Raw genomic sequence first — 21,053 nt, forward strand, 5'->3', positions numbered from 1 at the left:
TGTAACAGCAGTCAAGGAATGTCCTTAGCTCAACTCTGTAGGCTATGTGCTAGGTAAATACAATGCTCTCTATCTAGGACTCTGACAGGACCACAACATTAGCCGGCATCTCTCTATCTATACACAACACAAGCTGGCTGTAACAGTGCATTCTAGTGATTGTCAGGTAAAATAATGATAATACTAATGACCATTAAAATACAATAACCGTATTAGAAAAATGGCACATTTCCACCCTTTACACCAAGTGAAAGCTAAAGTAAATAGCGGATTGAATGCTAGTTGTTCCAGTTCTGTATGTTTATCCGTTGTGATTTAATTATGTGGCAGGGACTCCAGACTGCGTGGAGTATGTGTAAAGGCCCGTACACACTGGTCGATATATCGTCCGTTCTCTTGAACGGCCGATATATCGCGGGACCGTCGGCCAGTGTTTACAGCCGTATCGTTCACAGACGTATCGCGTCGGCCGCGCAGCACAGCCGACGGCCAATATATCTACCGATATATTGGCACGTCGCTGTATGTGTACGGCGGTCGGCCGACCGCCCGTACACATGCTGCGATGATTGACAGCTGAACTGGGCGGGCGTGTGTAAACGCCCGCCCAGTTCATGACGTCAGTCCCCGACGGATCGGGCATTGTGTATGCTCAACACACTGCCCGATCCGTCTATAGATATATCTGCAGATATATCTATTACTGTGTACCCACCTTAAGGCTGAGGAATGTAGCTATCTACAGCATTACACAATACTGTAGTTGTCCCCCCCCCCCCCCCCACACACACACGCACACTTCTTATTCTTGTATTCTTGCCCCATGGTCCGTGTAGGTTGTACAAGTAGTGTGCGTGTGTGAAAAATGTTATACAGTAAGCTACATTTATGAACAGCAGCACTCATGTGTAATACACGCTTTTTGCACAGATTTTCGAAGGGGTTGGGATCAGGTGACTCACAGTCGAGATCCCGGCAGTCAGCATACCGACGCCGGGATCACGGCCGCAAGAATGCAGGCAGAGGGCGAGCGCAACTAAGCCCCTTGCGGGCTCCGTGGCTCGCTGCTTTCGCCACAGGTTCTGTTACCATTATTACATTTTATTTATAAGGCGCCACAAGTGTTTCGCAGCGCCGTACAGAGGACAGTACAGGGAGACAAAACTTAGCATTACCGTAAATAAATAACAAAAAAAGATACAGGTAACAAAGAGCGCCACAATTCTCAAAACATAATACAGCTAAGATGTAAGTCGGGAAGGGAGTAATCATCGTACTACTTGGGGCTGGTGGCCATAGATAGAGATGAGCCTTTACCAGCAGAAGAAAAAGCGGGTAAAGATGGTTTTCTGAGTAGGAGAGGGCTGTGAGTGAAATGTGTAGATAAGTGGGCTTTTCACAACAAGAGGAAATAGGGCCCTGCTCTGAGGAGTTAACAATCTAGTAGGAAGGGGCGACAGACAGATGACATGAGGTGCAAGCAGGCGGGAGGTAGCCTGATGGCAGGGTGCAAGCAAAGCAGAGATGGTCAAGGCATGAGGTAGGGGGATGGAGGAGCAGCAGCATCGGAAGGGTACGCTTTGATGAATAGGTGGGTTTTCAGTGTCTGTTTGAAGCTTTGCAAGGTCGGGGAGAGTCTAATGGAGCGCGGGAGTGCATTCCACTGAAGGGGTACAGCACGGGCAAAATCTTGAACTCGAGCATGGGAAGCAGCGACCAGGGCAGAGGAGAGGCGACGGTCATCGGCCGACCGAAGGGGCAGGAGGGAGGGAGGGAGGGAGGGAGTATGAAGGGAGAGGAGGTTGGAGATGTAGGGAGCAGTGGAATTAGAGATGACCTTCTATGTGAAGGTGAGGAGTTTGAAGAGGATTCTGTAGGGGAATGGGAGCCAGTGCTGATTTTGTCGAAGGGGAGTGGCAGATGTGGAGCGGCGGGAGAGGAAGATAAGCCTAGCTGCAGATTTCAGGACAGATTGAAGGGACGCAAGATGGGAGCAAGTGAGGCCAGTGAGGAGAACATTGCAGTAGTCGAGTCGTGAGATGACCAGTGAGTGGATGATAAGTTTAGTTGCACTCTGGGAGATAAATTACCTGATGCGAGCAATGTTGAGTAGCTGGAACCGACAGGATTGTGCCAGAGCTTGGATGTGGGGTGCAAAGGAGAGGGAGGAGTCAAGAGTGACGCACAAGCAGCGGAGTTGGGGAACGGGGGAGATGATGGTCTGTTGGTGTCGTGGACACCCATGAGTGGGAATAGTCTTGGGCCCCCTGCCAGCATTCTGGCGGCTGGGATCCCGGTGTCAGTATGCTGACAGCCGGGATCCCGACCGATGGGATCATAACTACATCCCTTTCTAAGTGCCTTTTGTTAGAATTGGTGTAGGAAACACATTTAACCCATATTTTGCTCTGATTTGGAAGGGGTGGACGGACTCTGAAATATACAGGGTTATTACAAAATAAATAGTGTTTAATACAAAGGCCATGGCGACGTAAGCAACCCGAAGTGTATCACATGACCAGTCAGGCAAGATGGCTGCAAATTCTATGGAGAAGGCTTTTTGTGTGCTTGAGTTACATAAAACAGGTTCCGTTACAGTTGTGCAACAACATTTTAGAACATGATTCGGGAAATCACTATTACTAGACAATCTACAATTGGAGCAAGAAATTTGAAATAACTGGATGTTTGTGTAAAGATAAAAGCCCTGGTGACTGTGTGTTTCTGATGAACAAGTGGAGTGTGTTTGTGCCATTTATCAATGCAGCCCAAAGAAATCCATAACGAGGGCCAGTTTGGAGTTAAACATTCCACAACTTGAAGTGGCTGCAAATGACTCCCTACCAACTACAGTTAACATGACCAGGATAACGCCGCACGTCTTGATTTTTGTGCAGTAATGGAAGAGAGTTTCATTGATTGTCTAATTTTCAACAACGAGTCGATCTTTCACACCAGCAGGAAAGTTAACCAACAGAATGTTCACATATGGGCGCTGAACATCCGAAACCAATATTGGAGCATGTGTAGTTCTACAAAGGTTAATGTCTTCTGTGTGTCATATAAAAAAAGTGTATGCCCCCTTTTTCCAAGAAAAAAAATGTAACAGGAGCCTCTTATCTTGATATGCTTATTAATTATATTGTTACCTCAACTTTGATGTAACACTTCTGCAGTGCTGGATTCACTGCGCAACAGATAGCAACATGTTTCTCTTACCCTGGCCACCATGAATTCCCAGTCCATCCACCTTTTTTTTTATGGGTATAAGGGTCCCGGCGTCTGCGCTATAGCAGTTCACAGATGCCTGGACCTGGCGCATGCGCAATAGCGGCGATGGTACTGTGCATGCACAAAACCACGGCTTTTACGGACTGCATTGGCTGCAGCCTATAGAAGCTGGCTAGGGCTGACAAGGCAGGGAATAGGAAGCCAGCTCTTGGCCTATTGCAGCCCGGTTTGGCAGTCCCGGAGGGAGGAAACACCTCCTAATGGGACTGCCCTGTGTATCTGTGACTGGCAGATAGGACTTCCAAGTCACTGCCAGTCACAGTGAAGCCAGTGCAGTCTCACGGACTGATTGTGGCTTCGCTTACAGTGAGCAGGGTGGCAGATTTACCTGGGGTGGCTGCAGTCCCGTAGCCCGTAGGTAAAAACCGCCACTGGGTATATGTCAAGGACGTCGCTCCCCTTCCTGTTAATTTCGATAATATAAAATAGTATAATAGCTATAGCTGGAGTTGATTCAGACATGTTAACATGTGTTTGTTAAGAATTTGACACCTGATATCTGCTGTGTGTCTCAAATTACACAAATTGACCATCTGTAATAGGCCCTACACACTGGGCGATAATACACAGAGATATGAACGATCTCGAGATACCATTCATATCTTTGAGTGTGTAGGCACCAGCGATGAACGATGCGCAGCCCCGCACTCGTTCATCGCTGGTGCCCCGTCGCCTGTGCATGCAGGCCAATATGGACGATCTCGTCCATATTGGCCTGCACTTCTATGGAGCCGGGTGACGGGGAAAGTGAAGAAACTTCACTCCCCCCGCCGCCGGGACGCCCGTCGGCCGTATCCACCGTCAGGCAGCTCGGCGGCGGATCGCTCATTGTGTAGGGCCCTTAGGTTGCTGTAATAAGCTTCCACAGGCTCTCTACAAAATGTATGATGAGGGTCATTGTAAATAGTTTTATAAACTGTTAAAACGGTCTATTTCTTTTGGAATAACCCTGTATATGCTGGCTCCTTTCTAATATTCCTGCAGGTAGAAGTGATTTATTAAAGTTAGTTGTTAATCAGCTTCATAAATGTGCTACCTTTATATTTAATTAATAAACACACACATAATATTATTTCGTATGTCCGTCTTCAGCTGCTGCTGTCAGTGTAGTCTGTCACTAAAATCGATCAAGGCATAGACAGCTTTAACCTAAACAAGCCAATAGGAAGAAAATAGTGAATTTACATACTTCGCCTGCCTACTGGGGTCCTCCTGGTGAGGGCATTGTATGCACATCATCATGCGGGTGTGGATCATAGGGTCGACCACACTTAGGTCGACAGTTATTAGGTCGACCACCATCGACACCTGAAATATGTCGACACAGGAATTTGGTCGACATGAGTGTTGTTTTCTTCGTAAAGTGACCGGGAACCCCAGTTAGTGCACCGTGTCCCCTTGCATGGCTTGCTTCGCTCACCATGCTTCGGGCAAAATGCCTCGCTTCACTACCAATGCACTCGGCACAGGTTACACCCCCCCCCACCCCCCATTCCTGCAGAAGTACAAAAGCATTGCACAGCGGCGATGCTTTTGCACTTCAGGAGTAGCTCCCAGGCAGTGCAGCTTTTGCGTGCTGGCCGGGAGCTACTCGTCTCTGCACAGGTCGCAGCGGCTGCGTGTGAAGTCACACAGCCATTGCGCCCCCCCCCGCATGATCCGGCCACGCCCACAAAACGGCAGCCCACCCCCTCCCGCCCAGCGACCGAAGGCAGAGGCGATCGCTAGGCAACGACAGCCGCTGGCTGTCAGCCATGTGCCGGTGCACTTCTGACGTGATTGCTGCGCTGAACGGCAGCGTGCGATCAGGTCAGAATGACCCCCCATGTGCACCGCAGAGGGGCAGATATAGAGTGCAGAGAGAGTTAGATTTGGGTGAGTTATATTGTTTCTGTGCAGGGTAAATACTGGCGGATTTATTTTTACATTGTAATTTACATTTCAGTTTGAATATCTGCCCCCCCTACAGTGCACATACCGTAGTTTTGCCCGTTTGCTAACAAATGTGCTGCTGCGATCAGGTCTGAATTAGGCCCTATGGGCCTAATTCTGAGTTGATCGCAGCAGGAAATTTGTTAGCAGGTGGGCAAAACCATGTGCACTGCAGGGGAGGCAGATATAACATGTGCAGAGAGAGTTAGATTTGGGTGTGGCGTATTCAAACTAAAATCTAAATTGCGGTGTAAAAATAAAGCAGTTTATAGTAGTAGTACTTGTAGTGATGCAGCAGTGATTGCTGGGTATAGAGAGATGGGGGGTACAAGGAAGATGTGTGCTACATTTCAAAATAGACCTATTTGGATTCATTTTGAATAGATATTTATAAAAAGAAAAATAGTTAATGATTTTAATCAGAGTTGGACAGGCTCTACTTGTGAAACAAGCTGTGTAACCCAAATCCTGTGGGCCACAAGCATACAGTGCTTGCTCATATAAATAGCAGGGCTGTAACTAGATGTGTGGCAGCGGTGCGTTGCCCACAGTGCATCTACACTGTGGGCGCATCCGCTGGCACAAACACAGGGCCGCCAGCGCCAGTAGCGGATTTACCGAGCGCAATTTAACCGAGTGCACATACCCCCCCCCCCCCCCCGTTATAGAAGATGTATATGTTAATCGTGAGCCTTTTGACCTGGACCAGAATTAGCTACTGTATTGAACAATTGTATTTGTACCTATTTATAGGTACAATACTTGTCTATATGTATTGTTTATGATAGTTGGTAGGTTAAAGTCCCTAGGCAGCACCACATCCATCCATATATCTGTACTTACAGTGAGGGAGCGCACCTCACATTCCAATACTGTAGCTGCTCTTGTACATGGACCACGGAGCTATTGCTGGGTGCTGGCATCCTCCCGTGTATACACCGCTGCCTCTCTCTCCCCTCCCCATCTCAGACAGTTGATGTTGCCGAAGCCTGGTGTAATGTGTAAAAGGGGGCTCTGCCTGCGTTGTGTAAAAGGGGGCTCTGCCTGCCCTTATGTGTAAAAGGGGGCTCTGCCTGCCCTTATGTGTAAAAGGGGGCTCTGCCTGCCCTTATGTGTAAAAGGGGGCTCTGCCTGCCCTTATGTGTAAAAGGGGGCTCTGCCTGCGTTATGTATAAAAGTGAGCTCTGCCTGCTGTAATTTGTAAAAGGGGCTCTGCCTGCTGTAATGTGTAAAAGGGGGCTCTGCCTGCCATTATGTGTAAAAGGCGGCTCTGCCTACCGTTACGCGTAAAAGGGGGCTCTGCCTGCCGTAATGTGCGACAGGGGCTTTACCTGGCGTAATGTGTGTGTGGTGTGTAAGCGGCGTAATTTGAATAATGAAGACTCCTGTGCAGCTTAATATGAATTGGTATTATTTTCCCCATGAAGACACGCCTCTATATTTTTTGTATGCACGTAAGGCGCGCACTGGCTCTTTTTTACATATGGGAGGGGGCACCGATGCTGTTTTTTGTACACAACACTAAAATGTCTAGTTACGACACTGATGAGCAGTTTGCCAGCTTGTGCAGACTACGCTCCTAATTTTGCATGTATTGGGCTTACTTATCCTGATGTCTTAGCACTTCTGCTGTTCACACAGGTGGCAATACAAACCACAGATCTATTTGAAACACAGTCCTGTGATTGCTCACTGTCACTTATCAGTACAAAGTGAAAGAATGCAGAAACTGCTGTGTGGTGTGTTCTGGCTGCACCTGGTTCCTTTCTATCTCCGATTGTGCTTTACTGTATTAGGGCTTCTTGTTCCTGCGCAAGGAGACTGGTGAAGATGATGCAAGCATATGCAAAGTGGAACTGGGCTGTCTTTAAAAATCTGACACAAGGGCTATGTAGTTCTAGGTCGTGCTACAAAGGGTACATACACACTCAGGTTGTCTTGTTAATGAGAAACACAGAAACTGCCATTTTTACTAAAACTGTCTACATTTTAAAAGACAGATCTATAAAATGTAATAGCCATGTGTTCAGGTAAGTTTATTATGCATAGGGTTGTATAAGGCTAGCACAGGGAGACAATTGTGTTGTTAAAAATGGAATTTGTTACATTTTATGATGAACATATTCTTTTCTTTTAGGGATGGTCCTCATACGGAGTGAGAATGGCCAGCTGTTAATGATCCCCCAGCAGGCTCTAGCCCAGATGCAGGCTCAGGTTCAAGCACAGGCCCAGTCACAAGCCCAGAATGCAATGGCTGCTCGGCCCGCAACGCCTAACAGCGCCCCACCGGTGCAGATATCCGCAGTGCAGGTGATGCCACGGACATTTAGAATAGTTATTTTATTAGATATCGGTGATGGCAACGCAGATAATCTAGTATCCATCCATTGTTCTCTGTTCTGCAGAATTGTGTGCTTCCCTTACACTTTTTGTTTACTGGGGGTGATTCCGAGTTGTTCGCTCGCAAGCTGCTTTTAGCAGCATTGCACACGCTAAGCCGCCGCCTACTGGGAGTGAATCTTAGCTTATCAAAATTGCGAACTAAAGATTCGCAATATTGCGAAAAGACTTCTATGTGCAGTTTCTGAGTAGCTCGAGACTTACTCTGCCAGTGCGATCAGTTCAGTGCTTGTCGTTCCTGGTTTGACGTCACAAACACACCCAGCGTTCGCCCAGACACTCCTCCGTTTCTCCAGCCACTCCCGCGTTTTTCCCAGAAACGGTAGCGTTTTTTCACACACTCCCATAAAATGGCCAGTTTCCGCCCAGAAACACCCACTTCCTGCAAATCACATTACGATCACCAGAACGAAGAAAAAACCTCTTAATGCCGTGAGTAAAATACCAATCTTCATAGCAAATTTACTTGGCGCAGTCGCAGTGCGAACATTGCGCATGCGCAATTAGCGGAAAATCGCTGAGATGCGAAGAAAATTACCGAGCGAACAACTCGGAATGACCACCACTCTGTGTTGCTGGAATTTATTGTTTTAGCAAATTCCTGTAACTGAAATTGCCATTCAGTGGGTACATCTTATGGGAGAGTACAATGGATCGGCTTCCATAATCATTTATAGATGACTTGCCTGAAAGGACAAAAGATAGCCAGCACCTGTGGCTTGTAGACTGCTGTCAAAGTAGAAATGTGGTACTGTGTTATGCAGTCAGTGGTACTAACAGAGGATTCCCTGCCAGTCTGGTGATCTGGAGGCATACTGAGTCAGTGAATGTCAAACTGCAGGTTATATATATTTAAAAAGAATAAAATAAAACAAAAAATAAATAAATAAGTGTGTTTATATATATATATATATATATATATATATATATATATATATATATATATATATATATAGTATAAAATAATATTGTAGGTATTGGTGCGCTGTAGGAATCCGGTGAATTTGGGACATTTAAAGAGAATCTTGCCTACAGATTATAAAATCAGACTAATAAGTAGGAACTTGGAGACATTGCACAATAGAGACTCATCTGTACGGTTCTGGTACCTGGACACAATTATATACGATTATATTGCAATTAATCTGCAGGTAAGATTCTCTTTCAAAATTATATATATATATATATATATATATATATATATATATATATATATAATACGCCCTATAGCATCCCAATCCCTTACAATATTATGCTTTGTGTCGAGTTTGGGATACCTCTTGGTTGGGGTTGCTAAAGGTACATATTTCATTCTAGAGCGCTGCACATTTTTCTTATTCCAAAGTACATTTAAACTTCATTTCTGGTTATGTACAAATTTGAACTATGTTTTGCTTAGATACATTTACTAGTGCAGTTAATATTTTATTGACTGAATGCCTATGGAACTGTAGGTGGCAGTGCTCCTTAACTGCATATCATTTTGCTTTACAATGCAATTTCATTAAGATAAACAACTGTTTTGACATGTGTAAGATACATCATTATAAGTGGTGGTATTAGATGAATCATTCTTACTTCACTTCACTGCAACGCAAGTAAAAGCACATATAAACACAAATATATCCAGTGATTTTTCACAGCACTTTAGCATTGCGTCATGTTAAACACAAAATTTCAACACCAGTGATTGTCGTCTTGAAAGTGCAATTAAGGTAACATACAATGTGTTTAAGAAGGGCAAATTGCACCGTTCTGACAGTATTATTTAACTTGCTTTTTATATTAGGTATCTTGCACATTTTCATAGTTTGAAATGTCTCAATACTTCTAAAATTTTACTAAAAAGGTTACTGAATTCTCTAGACAGCAGCAGTATAAGCCAGAACAAACCATATAATCAGAAATATAAATTTGTTTTCTAATGAATCTAGTGGTATTTTGAAGTGGTGTAGACATGGCGGGTAACTATGGTTCATTATTCCAGGATTACTGACAATAAGCGGTTATATATGTCTTATGTTTTTATGACCCCTTCAGTGAGTGACAGCCTGTCTCTCAATACTTCCCTTTACTGATTGCAGTCTCCTGGAGCACCTCTGCTGGCAAGGCAGGTCACACCAACTACCATCATAAAGCAAGTATCTCAGACACCGACAACTGTGCAGGCCACAACAACACTACAGCGACCTCCTGTTGTACAGGTAAGTGCCCCCTCCCTTCCTGATTCAGCAATTAATCATTCATTTTATGGAGTGGAAGCTACCTTTCTCATAACCATATATGAGTCATTCACATGTTTGCATATCTCAGGGGCAGCATTACAATGTCATCAGCGCAGCTGTATTCCGATTGGGAATAGCAGCCCATCTGAACTTTTATTGCCATATGCTTCCCCTCTTCCTAAAATAACCAATATAAATACACTTTATGACTGGCCAATTTATTGTACTATGTTGGTACACTGCAATACCTGTGCTCCTTTTGTTTTATATTTTTATTTAGAATGTTGTATCGCAGGTGCTTATTGATGGCATTACAATACTGCTGTGTGCATTATGGGTTGTTAATGTCTATTGATCATTTTCCCCTTTTTCTTGCAACAACCATCTATTGGCATGAATCGCTCTGCATGTTCATCAAATAACATGAATCATTCAGATTTTGCTGTGAGATTTTTCAGCAAAAAATATTCATTCGAAACGGCACAACAGAAATGTAGACCTGTAAATCAGGGGATGTGCTTGGTCTGCCACCTAGTGGTCTCCCTGTGATAATGTAGCTATAGAAGAACATTATAATCATTGCCATATCTTCTTTTCACAACATAAATAGGATTTCCAAATAGCTCATAACTGCCATATTTCATTGCTTGGAAGACACGGAGCTACAAACATGATGGGTTGTTACTTACTTTAGAGGACTGTTTTTCGCCAACAAAGAACACTGTCATGTGATGACCTGGGGGTGATAGGCATTTATATGGGTTCCACAGTTGCAGTTAGCAATTCTGGATTTTATTGCAAGCTCAGAGGTTCTCGGACGTGGTCCTCAAGGCACCCCAATGGTCCAGGTTTTAGGTAAATCCATTGACTCAGGCGCTGATTAAGTTACCTGTGACCAAGCATCGATGAACTTAATACCTGGACCGTTGGGGTGCTTTGAGGACTGCAGGTGAGAACCTCAGGCATAGCTGAATAACTGCCATCATTTACATTATAGACACGCAGATGTTGTAGTTGTGTATGTTTGGAATGCAGGTCTCTTGCACAGTATAATGTTGTCATTACGAGTATTGTCATGGTTTTGTATTCCATAGTCCATTACCCACATGGTCTGCTGTGGTGCTGCTCAGGAAATGTGAATGTGTGTGTGTGTGTGTGTGTGTGTGTGTGTGTGTGTGTGTGTGTGTGTGTGTGTGTGTGTGTGTGTGTGTGTGTCGCTGGCTGAGGGGTGGCGATCTGCCAGTTATAATGTGCGTGTTGTCTCTCCTGCACAGAATCAGATAGTCCTCAGCAGCACGGCACAAACTGCCACTTTGGGCACAGCAACGGCCGTACAGACTGGAACACCTCAGAGATCGGTGCAAGGAGCTGCCACCCCAACGACTGCCACCACGGTACAGCGCCCGGTTCCACAGCCCACAGCTATGCCTTCACTGATAGTAGTCTAGCACCATCTGAAAGATGGAGTTGTGTGTGAGCTTCCAGATCGTTCTGGATGGGTAGTAAGAAAACTACAATGGCTCAGGCCTGCTCCTAAATATTAAAAGGGTCATATTAATACCCCTGTGGGGATATAATCTAAACAGTCTCCCCAAAAACTTTTTTTTTTTTTCGTTTTTTTTAACTAGTTATAAAATAAATGTAATAAGTAAGATATGGAGGAACCGCTTTATAGTAATGGTTTCAGGCGGAAAGTATAATTGATTCCCCCTTTGATAACCCATTCTTAACAAATGGTTACATTATGGACCTTGAGCTGAGCAGATGTGAATTTTAGACTGCTCAGTGGCCTATCTCTGTACATAAAAAAACTGCCAGTAATAGCCACATTATGTTCTAGAAAGGTGTTCGGGAACGATTTTATGCAGTTACCTGGCCGTCGGATTGCTGTACATAGTGCTAAGTGATTCAAATGTATGGCTCAATAGTGACACCTAGTGACTCGTAATGTGTAGGGTCGAACTAGGTGCTGCAATGAAGATCTGGCAGACCACCCTTGCCTGACACTGCTGATAAAATCAAATGAAAACTGAGAGTCTAGTTATTTAAAGACCAATAAATCCAGAATGATATGATCACCCTTGTTTCTAGGCCCTCTAACTCCATCATAGCTTGCATAGCCTACACCTTTTTGATGTTATACGCTGAATAAGTCAATGATTTCAGTTGACTTCGTAGGATTTCACTAATTGGGTTTTTACATAACTTATCGAAAGAGTCATGGAAAAACCATGTTTTACTCATTTGCATGTTTTTAAAGCACTTCCAATTACAAATTAAACCATAAAAAGCTGTTTTACTATTGGAAAATTAAATCTGATAAAAAATGTAAGCCTTTAAACCAAACCATGATAAAATATGAACGTGTCGGTGAAGATATAAAATGCTTGCCAATACAAATGAGAAGATCCATTTAAACGTGTCGGGAATAATATGTCAAAGTTACCAGATTGGTATTGCTTGTGCAGAAATGGAACTAAAATCCATAAATCATTAAGGTTAGTTAATAATCACGTATTTACAAGTATTGTACTCTCCGACTGAATATAAATGATATCTACAGTTCAAACTTGACTGATGGGTTAAGAACAAGTAGACCCCAAAATGGCAGATATTTGTGCTGGTTCATATTTTAGCGACTTGCAGTTGCCATTTTTCACAATTCTCTTCAAAACAAAAATAAAATTGCACATTACAAAGAATTAACTCCCGAATGGCCAATCCGAAAACAGTGTCTAAACAGCCTCAGTTTGGATTAATTGATTTCTTCACAAAGTGTTAAGAATGTATTACATGGTGCCAGTGTATAGAGGGCAGGATGACAAATGACTACACCAAGGGCAATAAATCATTAACTTTTTTACCTTTTGTGAAGAATTTTTTTAAAAAGTCCAATTTGCTCTCACATGGCATTACTGTTCAAGATATACAGTACAGCATTATCCTGCCTCGCTTGTCTGATAACTGGAAGAATGTAATACAGATGTAGCCGTGCTCATCCAGCCTGCCACTCTGATGCACGGTATTTGGAACACTGCAGGCTGGATGAGCATGGCTACATCTGTATATTATGCATGCGTTACTCCTTGTAGTTTGCATAGGTACAAAGGGGACATGGCAGCATAGATGCTGTAATAACATATTTAGAATTTGTTGCAAATTCCTTTTTTTTTTTTTTACAAAATATTAAAACATGTAAAATGAGTTCTAGGCACTTTCATTTTGGTTTCACAGTTATTACTATAAATATTGACTATGGCATTGTGTATGGATTATTTATTACAAATTTTTTTTTTGTCCTGTGGGAGCTAATATCAAATATAATCACTTGCCCAGTGATCCATTTCTAACTTTTAGGATGATCACAATAAATATAGTTTTGTAAGTATTCTATGGAGGCTGGCCACACCCCTATGTATGGGCACTTATCACTCCATTCCCCTGGCAGGCCATTGTGCCCCGTCCGACATGGAGTATACAAGGCAGATTTCTCTAATGGTGTGTATACACGGTGAGATATTTTCTTACGATTTTGACTATATAGTCAAAATCGTAAGAAAAGTTAGTGCAGATCGCAAGGTGATAGTCACCTTACGATCCCGATTCGATGCCGATGCGCGGTCCCGCGTGGTCGGCATTGCAAGCCTAGATAGACAGTGCAGGCAAGTAAATTTTGACTATAGGCCCATACACACGGTGAGATTCGGGCTAAGCCCGATTCTCACTGTGCGACAGGGGCTAGGTCGGCATCGCAAGCACATAATGACTGTGCTTGCGATACTGACTATGTGCGATTTTGGCTAAGTGTCAATTTTGACTATCTCTTCCATAGAGAGAGTAAAAATTGACATGCCTGCACAGTCTATCTAGGCTTACGATGCCGACCGCGTGGGACCACGCATCGGCATCGAATTGGGATCGCAAGGTGACTTTCACCTTGCGATCTGCACTAACTTTTTTTCTCTGACGTCCTAAGTGGATGCTGGGACTCCGTAAGGACCATGGGGAATAGCGGCTCCGCAGGAGACTGGGCACAACTAAAGAAAGCTTTAGGACTACCTGGTGTGCACTGGCTCCTCCCACTATGACCCTCCTCCAGACCTCCATTAGAATCTTGTGCCCGGCTGAGCTGGATGCACACTAGGGGCTCTCCTGAGCTCCTAGAAAGAAAGTATATTTTAGGTTTTTTATTTTACAGTGAGATCTGCTGGCAACAGACTCACTGCAGCGAGGGACTAAGGGGAGAAGAAGCGAACCTACCTAACTGGTGGTAGCTTGGGCTTCTTAGGCTACTGGACACCATTAGCTCCAGAGGGATCGACCACAGGACCCAACCTCGATGTTCGGTCCCGGAGCCGCGCCGCTGGCCCCCTTACAGAGCCAGAAGCAAGAAGTGTTCCGGAAAATCGGTGGCAGAAGACTTCTGTCTTCAACAAGGTAGCGCACAGCACTGCAGCTGTGCGCCATTGCTCCTCATGCACACCTCACACTCCGGTCACTGATGGGTGCAGGGCGCTGGGGGGGGGGCACCCTGAGGGCAATATAATACACCTTGGCTGGCAAATCATCGCAATATATAGTCCCAGGGCTATATATGTGATAAATTACCCCTGCCAGAATCCATGAAAAAAGCGGGAGAAAAGTCAGCCAAAAAAGGGGCGGGGCTATCTCCCTGGCGCCATTTTATCTTCACAGTGCAGCTGGAAGACAGCTCCCCAGGCTCTCCCCTGTAGTTTTCAGGCTCAAAGGGTTAAAAAGAGAGGGGGGGGCACTAAATTTAGGCGAAATATGTGTATACAAGCAGCTATTGGGGGAAAAATCACTCAGTTATAGTGTTAATCCCTGCATTATATAGCGCTCTGGTGTTTGCTGGCATACTCGCTCTCTGTCTCCCCAAAGGACTTTGTGGGGTCCTGTCCTCAGTCAGAGCATTCCCTGTGTGTGTGCGGTGTGTCGGTACGGCTGTGTCGACATGTTGGATGAGGAAGGTTACGTGGAGGTGGAGCAGAGGCCGATAAATGGGATGTCGCCACCTGTGGGGCCGACACCAGAGTGGATGGATAGGTGGAAGGTATTAACCGACAATGTCAACTCCTTACATAAAAGGCTGGATGACGTAACAGCTGTGGGACAGCCGGCTTCTCAGCCCGCGCTAGCCCAGGCGTCTCAAAGGCCATCAGGGGCTCAAAAAACGCCCGTTACCTCAGATGGCAGACACAGATGTCGGCACGGAGTCTGACTCCAGTGTCGACGAGGTTGAGACATATACACAATCCACTAGGAACATCCGTTGCATGATCTCGGCAATGAAAAATGTATTACACATTTCTGACATAAATCCAAGTACCACATAAAAGGGGTTTTATGTTTGGGGAGAAAAAGCAGCCAGTGTTTTGTTCCCCCATCAGATGAGTGAATGAAGTGTGTAAAGAGCGTGGGTTCCCCCGATAAGAAAATGGTAATTTCTAAAAAGTTACTGCTGGCGTACCCTTTCCCGCCAGAGGACAGGTCACGTTGGGAGATATCCCCTAGAGTGGATAAGGCGCTCACACGTTTGTCAAAAAAGGTGGCACTGCCGTCTTGGGATACGGCCACTTTGAAGGAGCCTGCTGATAAAAAGCAGGAGACTATCTTGAAGTCTGTATATACACACTCAGGTACTATACTGAGACCTGCATTTGCCTCAGCATAAATAGTGCTGCTGCAGCGTGGTCTGATTCCCTGTCAGATAATATTAATACCCTAGACAGGGATAATGTTTTGCTAACATAGAGCATATTAAAGACGTCGTCTTATATATGAAGGATGCACAGAGGGATATTTGCCGGCTGGCATCCAGAATTAATGCAATGTCCATTCTGCCAGGAGGGTATTAGAGACCCGGCAGTGGACAGGTGATGCTGCCTTTAAAAGGCACATGGAGATTCTGCCTTATAAGGGTGAGGAATTGTTTGGGGATGGTCTCTGGGACCTCGTATCCACAGCAACAGCTGGGAAGAAAAATTTTTACCTCAGGTTTCCTCACAGCCTAAGAAAGGTACAGTCCTTTCGGCTTCAGAAAAGCAAGCGGGTCAAAGGCGCTTCCTTTCTGCACAGAGACAAGGGAAGAAGGAAAAAGCTGCACCAGACAGCCAGTTCCCAGGATCAAAAATCTTCCCCCGCTTCCTCTGAGTCCACCGCATGACGTTGGGGCTCCGCAGGTGGAGACAGGTGCGGTGGGGACGCGTCTCGGGAACTTCAGGGACCAGTGGGCTTGCCCACAGGTGGATCCCTAGGTTCTGCAAGTAGTATCAAAGGGATACAGGCTGGAGTTCGAGGCGACTCCCCCTCGCCGTCACCTCACATCAGCCTTGCCTGCTGCCCTCGGAGAAAGGGAGGTAGTACTGGCGGCAGTTCACAAGCTGTACTTCCAGCAGGTGAAATCAAGGTACCCCTCCTTCAACAAGGCCGGGGTTACTATTCCAAAATGTTGTGGTACCGAAACCAGACGGTTCGGTGAGACCCATTCTAAAATTGAAATCCTTGAACACTTATATACGAAGGTTCAAGTTCAAAATGGAATCGCTCAGGGCGATTATTGCAAGCCTGGAGAATTTCATGGTATCACTGGACATCAAGGATGCTTACCTGCATGTCCCTATTTACCCTCTTCACCAGGAGTACCTCAAAATTGTGGTACAGGATGGTCATTACCAATTCCAGACGTTGCCGTTGGTCTGTCCCCGGCACCGAGGGTATTTACCAAGGTAATGGCCGAAATACTTATCCCGTGCTTGGACGATCTCCTTATAAAGGCGAGGTCCAGGGAGCAGTTGTTCGTCGGAGTAGCACTATCTCGGGAAGTGCTACAACAGCACGGCTGGATTCTGAATATTCCAAAGTCGCAGCTGGTTCCTACGACGCGTCTACTGTTCCTGGGTATGGTTCTGGACACAGAACAGGATAAAAAGGGTTTCTCCCGGAGGAGAAGTCCTAGGAGTTGTCGTCTCTAGACAGAGACCTCCTAATACAAATACAGGTGTCGGTGCATCAATGCACGCGAGCCCTGGGAAAGATGGTAGCTTCTTACGAAGAAATTCCATTCGCCAGGTCCCATGCAAGGATCTTCCAGTGGGATCTGTTGGACAAGTGGTCCGGGTCGCATCTTCAGATGCATCGGCGGATAACCCTGTCTCCAAGGGCCAGGGTGTCGCTGTTGTGGTGGCTGCAAAGTGCTCATCTTCTAGGGAGCCGCAGATTCGGCATACAGGACTGGGTCCTGGTGACCACGGATGCCAGCCTTCGAGGCTGGGGGGCAGTCACACAGAGAAGAAACTTCCAAGGACTATGGAAAAGTCAGGAGACTTCCCTACACATAAATATTCTGGAACTAAGGGCCATTTACAATGTCCTAAGTCAGGCTAGACCCCTGCTTCAACACCGGCCGGTGCTGATCTAGTCAGACAACATCACGGCGGTCGCTCATGTAAACCGACAAGGCGGCACAAGAAGCAGGATGGTGATGGCAGAAGCCACAAGGATTCTCCGATGGGCGGAAAATCATGTGTTAGCACTGTCAGCAGTGTTCATTCCCGGAGTGGACAACTGGGAACCAGACTTTCTCAGCAGACACGACCTCCACCCGGGAGAGTGGGGACTTCATCCAGAAGTCTTCCAAATGATTGTACACCGTTGGGAAAGGCCACAGGTGGACATGATGGCGTCCCGCCTCAACAAAAAGCTACAAAGATATTGCGCCAGGTCAAGGGACCCTCAGGCGATAGCTGTGGACGCTCTGGTAACACCGTGGGTGTACCAGTCGGTGTATGTGTTCCCTTCTCTGCCTCTCTTACCCAGGGTAATGAGAATAATAAGAAGGAGAGGAGTAAGAACTATACTCATTGTTCCGGATTGGCCAGGAAGAGCTTGGTACCCAGAACTCCAAGAAATGATCTCAGAGGACCCATGGCCTCTGCCGCTCAGACAGGACCTGCTGCAGCAGGGGGCCTGTCTGTTCCAAGACGTACCGCGGCTGCGTTTGACGGCATGGCGGTTGAACACCGGATCCTGAAGGAAAAGGGCATTCCAGAGGAAGTTATCCCTACGCTAATTAAAGCTAGGAAAGAAGTGAACGCAAACCATTATCACCGCATATGGCGGAAATATGTTGCGTGCTGTGAGGCCAGGAAGGCCCCAAAGGAGGAATTTCAGCTAGGTCGATTTCTGCACTTCCTACAGTCAGGGTGACTATGGGCCTAAAATTGGGTTCCATTAAGGTCCAGATTTCGGCTCTATCGATTTTCTTCCAAAATAGAACTGGCTTCACTGCCTGATGTTCAGACTTTTGTTAAGGGAGTGCTGCATAGTTAGCCCCCGTTTGTGCCTCCAGTGGCACCGTGGGATCTCAACGTGGTGTTGGATTTCCTGAAGTCGCATTGGGTTGAGCCACTTAAATCCGTGGAGCTACAATACCTCACGTGGAAAGTGGTCATGCTGTTGGCCTTGGCGTCGGCCAGGCGTGTATCAGAATTGGCGGCTTTGTCATGCAAAAGCCCTTATCTGATTTTTTATATGGATAAGGCGGAATTGAGGACTCGTTCCCAATTCTTTCCTAAGGTGGTATCAGTTTTTCATGTGAACCAACCTATTGTGGTGCCTGCGGCTACTTGGGACTTGGAGGATTCCAAGTTACTGGACGTAGTCAGGGCCCTGAAAAGTATATGTTTCCAGGACGGCTGGAGTCAGGAAAACTGACTCGCTATTTATCCTGTATGCACCCAACAAGCTGGGTGCTCCTGCTTCTAAACAGACTATTGCTCGCTGGATCTGTAGCACGATTCAGCTTGCACATTCTGCGGCTGGACTGCCGCATCCTAAATCAGTGAAAGCCCATTCCACGAGGAAAGTGGGCTCTTCTTGGGCGGCTGCCCGAGGGGTCTCGGCTCTACAACTTTGCCGAGCAGCTACTTGGTCGGGGTCAAACACATTTGCTAAATTCTACAAGTTTGACACCCTGGCTGAGGAGGACCTAGAGTTTGCCCATTCGGTGCTGTAGAGTCATCCGCACTCTCCCGCCCGTTTGGGAGCTTTGGTATAATCCCCATGGTCCTTACGGAGTCCCAGCATCCTCTTAGGACGTCAGAGAAAATAAGATTTTACTCACCGGTAAATCTATTTCTCGTAGTCCGTAGTGGATGCTGGGTGCCCATCCCAAGTGCGGATTGTCTGCAATACTTGTTTATAGTTATTGCCTAACTAAAGGGTTATTGTTGAGCCATCTGTTGAGAGGCTCAGTTATATTTCATACTGTTAACTGGGTATAGTATCACGAGTTATACGGTGTGATTGGTGTGGCTGGTATGAGTCTTACCCGGGATTCAAAATCCTTCCTTATTGTGTCAGCTCTTCTGGGCACAGTATCCTAACTGAGGTCTGGAGGAGGGTCATAGTGGGAGGAGCCAGTGCACACCAGGTAGTCCTAAAGCTTTCTTTAGTTGTGCCCAGTCTCCTGCGGAGCCGCTATTCCCCATGGTCCTTACGGAGTCCCAGCATCCACTACGGACTACGAGAAATAGATTTACCGGTGAGTAAAATCTTATTTTTTTTTTATAGTCAAAATGGTAAGAAAATATATTACCGTGTGTACACACCATATCTCTATAGAAGAAAAATTGCACATAGTCAGTATCGCAAGCACAATCATTATGTGCTTGCAATGCCGACCTAGCCCCTATCGCACAGTGAGAATTGGGCTTAGCCTGAATCTCACCATGTGTATGGGCCCTTAAGGCTCAGCAAGGCATTCACATAGATTTGTAGGGGATGCAGTGTTTTCACAATGCATCAAGAAAACCAGACTGCATACCAACATATGAGTGTCTTTGTTTACATGCCCTTACTCTGGAGTCTGACTATCTTTGTAAATATATAAAGGTATGGTGATGTTATTAAGCTGCCCTAGGTGAGCTATGGTTCCTCTTACCACTTTGGTGGTTAGACTTGCAGCAGTAAACCTACAGTAAGCTGCAGGAGAAAGCACAAGCTGCTTACATTAACACATCAGGGTTTTTTTTTTGCTCTTGATCAGCCCATGCTGAGAGGGTTTAGGCTCTAAAAACCCTCAGAAGAATGTGCAGAGCGTTCAGTTGCTTGATGGGGTAAAATGACCTATATGCATTCACTTGCAGCAAGATGGTTACTTACGTTGGCCACACATGAGCCATTTTAACTGCTCATTGCAAACGCCAAATGACAGGGTCAGTGTCCAGTTCAGACACCCATGTTCCAAGCAATAATCCTCCGAGTTCCAGTGGACACATCATGTGTGGCATCACTAAGGTCTGTTAATGTGGCTGGAAGATGAGCACACATACAAATACTAATTGTCTTTGGCTGCATTTTTATAAATGCCCAATATTGATCTAATGACATTACAGCTTGATTTTGAGGCCAACGTGAGGAAATAACTTGTTGCATTATAAGCCCAGAAGTAGACAATGGGCAAAATTTGATAGCTTGCAGGCATTGGCAAGATTTTGGCAATGTGCCCTTGAGATTTAAAACATTTTTTTTTCTTTTTTAAAGACAGAACCAGGTTGGTTCTCCCCCAAAACTTGCCGCTTTAAATCTCGGGAGTCATCACCGGAATCTCTCCACTGCCCATATCTCAGGATACTACATTTAGGCCAGTGGGTTAATAACAGTTACTGTGAGTAGCACTTGTAATATTGTTCATGCTCATTTGTTTCTACAGGAAACTATGGAAAATGTGAAGAAGTGTAAGAATTTTTTATCTACATTAATAAAACTGGCTTCATCGGGTAAACAGTCCTCTGAGACGGCAGCTAACGTGAAAGAACTAGTACAGAATCTGCTGGTAAGTCTCCTTCGCTGTGTTCCGTGTTACTGCCATGGTGGGTCTGCCTTTATCCAACACACACACCACGGTTGTACATAAACTTATACCTGTATAACGTATATGTGCAGGTGTGTGTTGTCTGGAATGCATAACTTGGCTTTTACAAATAAAGGTTCTTTTTCTAGAATATTGAGCACCTTGCTTAAAATGTAGTAAGGTACATTTAACAATATCTCTAACCCACGTGCTGAACATAGCGTTTCACTTCTCATTAAATTGTTGTCAGTGCTCCTTACATTGCTGATAAAAAGCTTTGTTACCAGAAAAAAAAATATTGTGCTTAACAGGCTTCTAATTTCCAAATTATT

General features: G+C 45.4%; 1 protein-coding gene across 2 annotated transcripts in view; it reads left to right on the forward strand.

Moving 5' to 3' along the window:
• TAF4 (TATA-box binding protein associated factor 4) overlaps window positions 1–21,053 on the forward strand; it is a 222,454-nt gene that overhangs the window by 124,817 nt on the left and 76,584 nt on the right. Inside the window, exons 3-6 of one of the 2 annotated variants that reach the window (XM_063959325.1) lie at window positions 7,361–7,533; window positions 9,708–9,827; window positions 11,123–11,242; window positions 20,581–20,703. In XM_063959325.1, coding sequence (XP_063815395.1) covers window positions 7,361–7,533; window positions 9,708–9,827; window positions 11,123–11,242; window positions 20,581–20,703 — 536 coding nt within the window. The remainder of the gene's footprint in view (window positions 1–7,360; window positions 7,534–9,707; window positions 9,828–11,122; window positions 11,243–20,580; window positions 20,704–21,053) is intronic. The other variant, XM_063959326.1, reaches the window with a different exon arrangement.

The sequence above is a fragment of the Pseudophryne corroboree genome, chromosome 3 (genome assembly GCF_028390025.1).
Source record: "Pseudophryne corroboree isolate aPseCor3 chromosome 3, aPseCor3.hap2, whole genome shotgun sequence".
In the NCBI taxonomy this organism is placed as follows: domain Eukaryota; kingdom Metazoa; phylum Chordata; class Amphibia; order Anura; family Myobatrachidae; genus Pseudophryne; species Pseudophryne corroboree.